Here is an 11,717-nt window from a genome sequence, read left to right as displayed (position 1 = left end):
GAAATCGCCATTGCTTTCGTAGTAGGTGGGGACTCAAAGTCTTTATGTTTAGGATGAACTCTGGCTTCTCTTGACTTCTTGTGTGTTTGTTCAGCAGACACCAGCTTCAACTCATGTCTCCGCCCTCCGTAAGGTTGTCCTTTCTCTGCCCTTCCTATCAAAGAATGTTTTCGGTATCCCAGAGATGGAGAATCCCCATATTCAGGTGGCCAGCCTCTAAAGTGCTCTGGCGAGCAGAGCAGACCTGATTATTAACTTAGGAATGATTCATAACTGGGTGAAGAATACTTTTTGTAGTCATGTGTTACGTGCTCTCTCACTGGGCTTCTTGTGTCAGGTCATTGAAACTTTAATCTTTGCCTATTTGACCTCAGTGTCATTGGCTGCCTCCCAGGGCCTTTTCCAAGGACGGAGAATGTGGGTGTTCTCAAGAAGGTATCCACTGTGCCAACCCATACCATGTGCAGATTCCCAGTCCTCAGCACTTTCTGTCATGGTGCAGCGGATGCTGAGAGAGTGTAATTCTGTACCCAGAGGCTGTGTATCCAGGATGGCCCTTACCGCTGTCTCTCCTCCCTATGCTGCCCTCCTAGAAGGCCTCTGGAGCTGCCTCCCAGCAGACCACACTGATCTCCATTCTTATTCTGTAAGCCACCCCACGAACTTTATATTCAGAAGTCACAAGAACTGCCCTTCTCTGCAAGCTCCAGGGCTGGCGGCAGAATTTACCATAGCTGTGTGGTTGAAGGCTGAGCAAGAAGGCGTGACGTGAGTAGCTCAAACAGCGTTGTGGGTTTTCAGTTGGTCTAGGACCCTGCGAGACTAGATTTGGAGGTCACTGCAATCTGAGGTCTCATCTAGAAATCAAGGTAGCAATAAGCTGGGCGACGCTGGACCCGTACAGTTGAAGGCCAACTGCTACATTAGATTTTCCTCTTCTGACTTGGCAATCTGAGTATTCTTTTTTTCTGAAATGTTTTTCTTCTGTTGTGAATGGAGTTGACCATGAAAAAGATAATGTTAAAGTAGTTGTATTGGAGGGCAAAATAGCTGAACATATACCAATCATATATACAATTATATATATATATATATAATAGTTATATATAATATACAATGTAGTTACATATTGATAAATATAAATCATATTTGAGTTGCTTATTATTCATTTATTTCTCATAGACTATCCGATCTTTATAGTTCTAGCCCTTGGAACCTAGAGGAAGCTCAGAAACACATGCAGGCACAGGCACCAGTAACAGAGATAGTTCTGTTTGAAATCTTGCTTGAGTCTTATATATACAAATCATCCCTACCATATATTTTTTACTATGAGGCTAGCTTTCTGGAGGATTGTGATTGTTCTAATATCTTTATTTTCTCAGTAAACGTTTGTGTGATTAATGGAATGTGTTCAACAAATGAGTTGGATGGATGAATAGCATCCCCTCCCGAACAGTTCGGCCTCTGGTCTTCACTGTGCAGTGTTTCCATCTTCAAGCTCGTCAGGAAGTGTTAAGTCTGAGGAGTTCCCCACAGCTTCCTTGCTGTTGGATCCACTAGGGATGCCCTCAACGCGAGTTAGGAAAGAGCTCCCCTACAACTAGCTTTAGTCTGTATGATCACAAGCTCTTCCTTCCGTAACCTTTTCTCAAACTGATATTTGACACAAGTCCTTTAATAATGCAAAGGCAGGCCAGAAACTTAACAAGCAACATTTCAGCTTTTCTTCACTTAATTTACTTTTAAAATGTTAGTATGTATGTATCTATGTGTCTATGTTAGTATGTATGTATGTGTCTAGTTAGTATGTATGTATCTATGTGCATGTGTGTGTAAGTGTGGTCAAAGTGCCTGTAGAGGCCGGAGAGGGCACTGGGACCCCTGGAGCTATTGTTGTAGGTGGGTGTGAGCTCCCTGACATGAGCGCTAGGAGTTGAACCCAAGGCTTCTACAAGAGTAGCAGGTGCTCTTAGCCTCTGAGCCATCTCCCCAGCTCCCACTAATCTTTTATTTTTAGCATTGAACTTGTTCTTTGGCATTTTTATCCATGCACAAAGTGTGTTCTAGCTACTGTCACCTCATCTTTTATCTCCTAGCACAGTGTTGGGTACCCACCCCTGTGATGTTTGCTTTGTAGGGCTGTGTTGGGCGAGTATCTCAAAACGTAGAAAACAACTCAGAAATTTTGCCATCCCATAAACGTGACTTTGTCAGAGGTGTTTGCGTTCCATCTGCCAAGTGAAAGTCCACGCATTTTACTTTTGTGTAAAATTTGGAGTGAGTGTGGAGTCACAGCCCATTTTCCTTGTTTCTACTGTTTCCCCAAGTGGACTTTACCATTTTATATTTGGAAATTCCACCTATTTGTTATGTCCTCTGCATCCATCTTCTAAAAGGTTTCTCTCAAGCTTACAGAGACATCTCTGCACCAAATTTCTCTTGTATTGACATCATTTTGTATAGATAAGATACAGGGCATTCGCAGGGGCAGTGGCATGAGGTTTATAGTTTGGAGGGTCCACTGCTTGTACCAAGGTCATTTTCATTCTCGAAGCTAAAATACCTATGGGAATTGGGGGAATTTGGGGGTGTTTGCACTAGATAAGTAAAACAAACAAAACATGGATTATCCAATTATTGTGTATTCAGAAGCAGAATAAATCCAGTTCCTAAATATTTTACTACCTGCCTTCGCCTCACATTTATTATCTACCAAAGCTAGAGTGTTTACAAGCAAACAAAATAGCAAGGGAGATAATCAATAACATATTAAGAAAAGCATTTTCAGCAAGCTTGGGGAAATAAGTCTGCATTTGGCAAATACAATCCCATGTAATGATTGAATTCTCACTTGTAGATTCTACACTCAAGACAAATGAACAAAGGAAAACTCTGAGACTGAGGCCCAGAGATATAGGATGCAGGCAGATTTCCTCCCATGTCAGTAAATCACAAATATTCAGCTTCTGGAGGGTTAAAAATAACCTGTAGTAGTATGTATGTATGTGTGTATGTATGTATGTATTTTAATTTTTTTTAATCTAAAATTATTTGCTAAAATTAAAAAGATGCTTTGCCCAGGGCAGGCAAAAGGACAGTAAATTAGTGTCAATAGAAGAGAGACTCTCGCTCTCCCCAATCTTATTCTATTTCCCAGTTTGAGACAAAACAGGTGAAAGAGAACTGAGGTTTTTAAAATGTCCCTTTTAAGGATCTTTAGCGGCAATTTTTTGGGGGCCAAATGTTATCTTTGCCTCTGGGACACTCCTGACTGGATGACCACTTTCGGGGGGAGAAGACTGTGATATTCCACATCCCTCCATGTCCTCAGAGTGCTGATGCCCTGATGGATGGATTCTCGCTCCTGCCAGAATGGCAAAGCAGGTTCAGTGAGCGGGAAGGACTGCTCACACATGGTTGAGCTGAGAAGAAGAATTCATGACCTGTGGTGCCCGTGGAGACGCCTTGCCTAAATAAATGGCCGTCAGGTTAAGAAAGAGTCCCAGGCTTTGAAATGTATACTAAGGGATCAGGTGAGACATGACCCTTTAAAAGAAATTCCAGCCCCGAATGGTGGCGTCCACCCATCTCCTCAGCACTGAGGAGGCTGGGATGGAGAGACTGCAAGTTTAAAGTCAGTTGGAGCTAGGTAGAAACACCCATTCTCTGAGGAAAAGTGAGTCTATCTTATACCTGAGATACTTCCTAAAAGTTGTTCTACGCCATCAAGATACTATTAGATCTTGTAAAGAGACTTCCATCCAAGGCCATCCCAGCAGCCCAGGGTCTCAGCTGGACAGCTGGCCCTGGAAGATGCAAGCCGTCATCTTGTGCACACTGCTTTCGACGTCAGGCCAATGGAAGGTGGAAGAAAAGAGGAGGCAGTAGCTCCTCACTCTCTGTTTCATCAGAGGAATCAAACAGAGCAATTCTGACTCCAGGGCTAATGATTTAGAGCCTTGCATGAACTCCAGATTCACTTAACATTAAAAGAAGAAAGATTTGCCCTGGTAACTCAACACCCATGTGGGATGTGAGATGTCCTACCACTTCCTACAAAAGGAATAGCCAGAGAACCAATGAGCCAGCAGCCTAAATGTTAGTTTTCCAGTAGGACGCTATGGCTTTACTTTCCATCGTGAATCTCTAATGAAGGGTGTTGAGGCTCTGAGGAATATATTGTAAATAAGAATTCTAGTTTTTCCTGAAATAAAATGACTTCTGTTGGAGCAAATCTTTCTAGCGTTTTAGCAAGATTCTGGTACTTATTCAAAGCACATCTTGAGTGAGGGGTCAGGGTCACGTGAACAAAATACCCCGCGTGTCGTTTTGCTTGGATGCTGACCTTTCTGTCTTTTCTGGTTGCTTCCTTAGGTGTGTGATGGGAAAGACGGTGGATGGGCAGATTGTGTTCAAAGTTACAATATCTGAGGAAGAGACCATGTTTTACTACCGCACAGTAAATGGTTTGCAGCCTCCAATAAAAGTAACGACACCAGGGAGAATTCTTATGAAGAAATGGATTCATCTCAGTGTGCAGGTGAGTGAAATAAAAAATATTTAACATTTGGTTAAACACGGAGATCTGTCATCCTGTCTCTCCTTTAAATGGCACCAACCCAGAACTATATCTAAATCCTGGACCTATGTAAATGACAGCGGAGGAAGACAGGTATTCACGTGACCTCATGCTGTATCTCCTGGCATAATAGTGACTTCTCCCCTTACGCTGCTGTAAAATCAGCCCCAGAGCTGAACAGTAATGATGCCGTGGGCACTAATCACATGTCCAGGGAATTTCTGTTTTATTTGGTCACCGCATTTTGTGCTTAGATGCGAACTTCTTTAGAGGCCAACACTGATCTTGCTGGTTGTGGCAACATTTAAATCCTTACTTGGTTTCTCTTGCTGTCTTTCTCAGATAGTGTCTGATAACATGAACGAAATTTGGCTGTGGCATTAAATCAGTGACCTTAGAATGAGTGGACTTTACACTTGAGACACTCGGGAGGTGCGGTGTTATGGCTGTGGTTGTCAACCACAGTTTGGAAGAAACTTAGAGGCCGTCAGATGTTGAGATAGCGGTGAGATGTCCGGCATTTACAGTGTCCACAATAGAGACAGAGCGCCATTTTGTTTCTGTGGGGTTTTGGGTGCCTTGGTACTGCCAAACACACTCTTGCTTTTCAAACTAGTAGTGGAGCATGCTCCATGTCCCAGGAGGTGCTCCCATCTGAGCACTCACCCAGGGATCAGCATAATTCTTTGTCACATTAGAGGACACTTACAGCTTTGTTAATTTTATGAACATTATCTTTGATTTCAAATACACATAGATGCACATGCATAAACATACAGACAGGTATGTATATACTTACACACACACACATATATATATATATTTATATATGTATGTATATAAAGATATTCACAGTTGGTTAACTGATTTTATGGAGGCATTCACATACCTACTCAGGTTTTTGGTTAAGACATTAGCTCAGTGAATATGGTTGATGAGGCTCAGTATTCCCTTGTGTTTCTGTGCCACACAGATAGATGCAGAGAGTGGATCCCACCTCACATCAGACCCTGTAGTAACAGCTGGGGTCCATTCCGGCCATCCTCAGTGCATGGCGGTCCAGTAGTTAACAGATGGGCAACTCTTTATCTTGTATCTAGAAGTTGCCCATTCTAATGATTGTGTGAGCAAATCGGGTTCTAAATTTTAAAACGGGGAAATGGGAACTTTTAGATAAAGGGACTTGGCCAACAATCCCAAAACATCTGCACTTCCAGCAGATTTTGGTTTCTGTCACGATGAAGATAATCTTTCTGGCTACCTTAGTTTTGCCTCATCTGTGAAACTGGGTGGGACTTTGGCAAGTGTGGAAAGCTTCGGAAGCAAGTTCTAACTGCATAGCAGTAGCCGTGTGTAAACTGCCATCCTGGGAGCGGTGCCTTGTAGGGCGCCATAGAAGTCAGCGTCTCATTCCCATGCACATGAGAGGGGAATCACTGCCAAGTGGAGGTGAATATTTGTTTTTAAATCTTCCCTTCTTTAAAGGCTAACATACTGATGGGTTAAGATTTTTATTTATTCTCTTTTGTGTGCATGAATGTCTCACCTGCATTTAGTTAAGTGCACTTTTATGTGAATAATGCCAGAGGAGGCCAGAAGTGGGTATGAGATCCCCTGGAACTGGAAACGCAGAGGTTGTGAACCACCATGGAAGGGCTGGGAACAGACCGCAGCCCCTGAACGAGCATCCAGTTCCCTGAACCACCGGAGAATCCCTTCCTGTGCCCATCAGTGACTTAGTGAGGCTGGTGTTTTATTCTGTTTGTCTACTGTGTGACAACTTAGCCTTTCTGATATATCAGTTTTTGTTGTTTGTTTCTTGTTTCTCTTCGTGAATTAAAAAGTTACTGTTGAGTTTTCGAACCAGGCTCTTGGTTGATGCTCTGCCTGATGTGGACAGTAAACTGTTGCCCCGACTGACTACAAACAGCAATCCTGCTGCTTCCGTTTTCAAAGTTCTGCGACTACAGGCATGTGCCCCTGTGCCTGGCTGTTAGGTTTTTAAAACAAAATCACTCTACTCTAATTAACTCACAAATGAACACATCACACAATTAGATTAATGAAGCTGATAGCACTTGCCCATTCCCCAATACAGACACCTCAGCGGGGGTCTGTGCAGCTGGAATGGTCATATGGAAGCCATCGCGCTTCTCTTAGGGCCTTACTCTTCGCTGTCAATCACGTTTTTATTTACTTATCAACAACAAAAACCTAAAGAGTAATTAGCGTTATAGCCTCTTTCATTACTCATGTGTTCTTTTGTTACTATCCATAAACTATACAAGACTTGGGGTCTCATTGTAGCAGTTCCGTGTATGCATACATGATGCCCTGATCATCTTGGTCCCTTCGTAACCATGGGTTTTGTGTGTGTGATGTGTGTGTAGATGGGTGGGTGCAGGTATCCAAGAAAGCCATAGGAGGAGATCAGATGTTCGATTCTATCCCTGTCTCCACCGCATTCCCTGAGACAGGGTCTCTCGCTGAGCCTGCAGTTTGGCTAGGTCAGCAAGCTTGCATTATTGACTCTCGTGTCTCCACTCCTGACAGCACAGTGGTCCAGGTGCATAAAGCCATGCCTGATGTTTTATGTAGGCACCTGGGATTTGAACTCAGAACCTCACACTGTCACGCTGTTCTCTCTCTTATTTATCCACGGAGCCATCTTCCCACATGCCTTCATTTTTTTTTCCCCAATACTCCTTCTGACTTCTCATCTTTTGGTTTGTTTGTTTCTATAGTCTACATTTGACAAAAAGAATGGGATGCTTATCTTTCCATTCATTTTTTTTAAAATGACACAATTATATCGTAATCTCAAAAAATAAAAAAATTAAAGATGTTAACAAAGTACTATTTACAAGAGAATAAAAAGCAAAACATGCCAGTGTAGGCATTGTTCATTTCCCGGCCACCCAGACCCTAAATAATCACACAGCAACTATATTATTAATTATACTACTGTTTGGCCAATAGCTTAAGTATATTTTTAGCTGGCATTTACATTTTAAATGAACCCTTTTTTATTGTTTTGTATATTACCATGAGGCTGGTGGTTTACCAATAGGTTCTGGCATCTGTCCCCTTTGGCAGATACATGGTGTCTCTCTGCCTCTGCCTACTTTCTCCTAGTATTCAGTTTAGTTTTCCTGCCTAGCTCTATTCTGCCTTGCCACAGGGCCAAGCAGCTTCTTTATTGATCAACACATACACAGAAGGACTTCCCACATCATAACAGGGTGGTTTTTCACGTAGAAATGGATGCTCACCCCTGTTGCCCTGAGCTTGGTTGTCTTCTCAGGCTAAGCACCATGAGGAAGCATAGAGTGAGGTATACTGAGGCCCTATCTTGTATGTGTTGTTTTTAAGTGAGTTAGTGGGAACTGCTTAGCATAAGAGCTGACTAGAATAGCTCTCTTTCCTTGCTCAGTAGCATAAGAAAACCAAATGTGTCCTCAGATGGAGATTACTCAGACAGACTGTTTCAGCACCCCCTGCCCCAGGACAAGCTGGCTCTGAATTCTCCTGTGTGTCTGGATCCCAAGCTCTACCAGAAAACCACCCAAAGGGCAGGACAGCAAACTCCACTGGGTAGAAGGCATGCAACTATCCTGAACTTCCCGCCACCCACAACTGTTCTTTCTGTGGCCTTGTCACTGCAGGCATTTATGCGACCATGCCTAATCTGCTAACCCGCTTCAGCCGGCACCTGAGCTATCAACCATCTCAATTCTCCCTGGGTATGTTCTTCAGTGAACTTGCCACCCTGGGCCACAAGGAAGATGCGGGATGGCCGAGTGTGGTGCTGCTCTCTGTGAGCTTCCAGGAACAAACCTGTGTGAACATACCGCTCAGAGCAGTGCAGGTAGTGAAACCATTTCAGGGTGGCTTCCCGTCACAGCAGCGGCTGTGTTTCCAGAAACACAGGCTCCGCTCAAACACCAGCTCCCTCTGCAGCTGTCAGGTCTTGTGATTCAGACAACCTTCGGATTCTGCATGTTTCGGTGTCAGTTTTAACCCACGAGCCCTCCCTTTCCCCCTTTTATGGCTTTTCCTTGGTGCTTTGTTCCCACAATTCATGTTGGCTGAGTATCCACTTCTCACTGACAAAATTAGAGTATTGAACAAGGGAGATGGGACTTGCACCAAACTGGATGATGTCATTTGAGCTCCTGGGGCCCCGCATAGGGCATGGAGGAAACCATGTCTTGAGACTTAGCCTCTGATCACATGCAGCTCGTCTGCTGGCCGTCAGTGGCATTCCACGGCACACACATATGTACAATGAATAAAATCAACAGTGTAAAGTAGCAGTCGGTTAACGTCCCCCAAACATTTTTAAATGACTTCAAATGATTAAATCTTTGGGCAACAAAGACACCAGGAAGTGCCAGCCACATGAACAGAAGAGATCTAATATCTTAAGCACACAAATATCCAAAAGTGTCTTAGTAATAGATGTATCAGTATTTATTTGAAAGCCAGCATTTTGAGATAAGAGCTGTCAAAAAATTGAAATTGTGTAAACTGATATTCATTCAGCAGTCATATATGGTTTTTGATTTAACTTTTGCTTTGGAATTTAGCATATTGGCCATTTCCGATTATGTAATAAGGAAATTTATTAAGCCACTTGTTTTTGGTGTTTTTGAGACAGGGTTTCTCTGTGTACCAGTTTCTCTGTATAACAGCTCTCTTGGAACTCACTCTGTAGACAAGGCTGGCCTCAGACTCACAGAGATCCGCCTGCCTCTGCCTCCCAAGTGCTGGGATAAAAGACTTGCGACACCCCTGCCCAGCTAAGCCACACTGTTTACACTGAAACTTGAAAAATTAGTTCATGTCTTTATTAAGCACAATAGGGATAATCATAATGATTTTTAAGTGTTTTATATATATATATATATATATATATATATATATATATATATATATAGGTCGGTATATGTTATACCTACTAAGAGACAGGTTTTAAATTTTTTGGAATATATAGGGAAATTTTATTGAGTCTTTTGTTGTGGATTGGCAGGCCAAACTACTTGGAAGTATGCCCTCAGCTATCTGTCCCTTGAAAATGAAACTCCTGAGTCCCTTGTAAAAATTGTCTTTGCCTGTAACCATTTCCCAGATTCCAAGGAACCTATAGCTTCAAGGAATGACTGGTAGAGTGTCTCTCGAAACTATGCTGAATTACAGTAACACATGAGTTGTGACTGACGAAGTGTCAGGAGAATGGCGCCTCAAGGTTGATCTTAGCCATGGGCCGGTCACATGCTCTATGGCCTCTTGAAGGCTGCTGGGTACGCTGGGTACCAACACAGCCACAGAGGAGTCTCGGCACAGCAGTACAAATAAAGGCAGCTTGATGCAGTGAGTGGAGAAAGTATTGGTAAATAAGTTTGAGCAATCAATAGGAGGGGAGGGAGTATAGAATCCTGGCTATTTGTGAAGACTGTTTTTGATTTATGTCTTCAGTTTGAAAAAGGAGAACTATTAGGAGCTCTGGAGACAGACAAGCAGTTTAAGGAACAATTTGTGAGACTAGATAAATGAGGGTCCTGGCCTTGGAGTATCTGTACACAAGCACACTTAATATGGCTGTTTAAATGCCCCTGATGATGGGGGGACAAGGGGCAGAGGTGCCATGGAAGCTCCCTTGGGTTAGAATGCCGTCTGGGGATGATCATGGGACCCCCATTCCAAGGTATCTCCCTCACATTGTTCCTTTGCTAATTCTTATTGATTACACCTGCATCTTCATGTGTCTCATCACGGAAGCATGTGAGTGCATTAAACATCATTTCTTCATGCAGAGTCATATTTAGCCATTTGACCATCATCTAAGTTAGTTGAATATTTTTGGGTTATTCAGAGCAAAGTGAAAACACAGGATTTATGACGATTTCTTGGAACAATCAGTTAAAAATCAGAATAGCTGTTGTTAAGTCTGGCTCGTGTATATAATATTAGTCATCTTATAGGTTCATATTGCAAACGCTGATTGTCGCTGTAGTGTATTGACTGAGGCTGTTCCCATTGTGGGGGTGAGCAAAAGGGGGCCCTTAAGGGTTAACACAGCCTGCCTATTTGTAGTATTAAATTTAGCTAACCTTCATTTAAAATCCATAAATTACCCCAAGGGCTGTAAAGATGGCCCAGTCATTAAAATAGCGTCTTGCTCTTGCAGGCAAGTGTTGATAGCCAACACTCACAATGGGCAGTGTACAATAGCATGTAACTCCTCTAGCTCAGGTGACCTGGTGCCTTCTATGACCTCAGAGGGATGCCCCACCAACACACAGATGCACAGACAAGCACATAAGTGTTGACAGTAGTTTTTGTCTTGCCCGGTCCCACAGCCATTCAGTCCCAAAGAAACACAGAGTGCTACATTAATCATAAACTAATTAGCCTATTAGCTCAGACTTCTTATTAACTAATTCTTCTTAAATTAGCCGATTATTCTTGTCTATGTTAGCCACATGGCTTGGTACCTTTGATTACTGAGGCATTTTCATCTTTCTTCCTCTGTGTCTAGCTTCCTCTGTCAGGACTGAAGACTCAACCTTTCCTCTTCCCAGAATTCTCCTGATCTCATTACCCCATCACGACTTCCTGCCTGGTCACCCTGCCTATACTTCCTGCCTGGCTACTGGCCAATCAGCATTTTATCAAACTACAAGTAACAAATCTTTACAAGGTACAAAACCATTGTCCCACAGCACATCAGAAAAATTAAAGGATTTTAATAAACCAATTGCCATAAAACTTAGTCACCATAAAAATTTAAAGGATCATTTTCAAAGTTCTATTACCAACATAAGTAAAATCCCACAGGAGCTGAAAAGACACAACTGTAGCAGAAATATAATTTTGATATGTTTGTAAATATTCTTACATGTTTATAGTATATGTATGTGTTATATTTTACATATTTATGCATTCATAGAAAGTTAATATGTTTGGCAGCTGTCTCTCACTCCTATAAGTAGGTTAAATGTATAACAGAATTATTTTTATGTAATGTACTACTTAATAGTTCTATGTACAAGTCAGGCTAAAGAGATGTCTCAGTATATAAAACCTACAGCCCAAGATAGATCCCAAACCCACATGATGGAAGGAGAGAGCA

General features: G+C 42.4%; 1 protein-coding gene across 1 annotated transcript in view; it reads left to right on the top strand.

The window, feature by feature from the left end:
• The first annotated feature begins 262 nt into the window (after window positions 1-262).
• Window positions 263-11,717, top strand: part of Ush2a (usherin) — a 683,507-nt gene continuing 672,052 nt past the window's right edge. Inside the window, 4 exon segments of the mRNA XM_087905997.1 lie at window positions 263-395; window positions 398-563; window positions 565-768; window positions 4,378-4,543. Of these exon segments, the coding sequence (XP_087762123.1) occupies window positions 263-395; window positions 398-563; window positions 565-768; window positions 4,378-4,543 (669 nt within the window).

This window comes from Myodes glareolus, chromosome 5, assembly GCF_982192425.1.
Source record: "Myodes glareolus chromosome 5, mMyoGla1.1, whole genome shotgun sequence".
Classification (NCBI taxonomy): Eukaryota; Metazoa; Chordata; class Mammalia; order Rodentia; family Cricetidae; genus Myodes; species Myodes glareolus.
The sequence above is the reverse complement of the archived record's forward strand: the minus strand, read 5'-3'. Positions and strand labels throughout refer to the sequence as shown.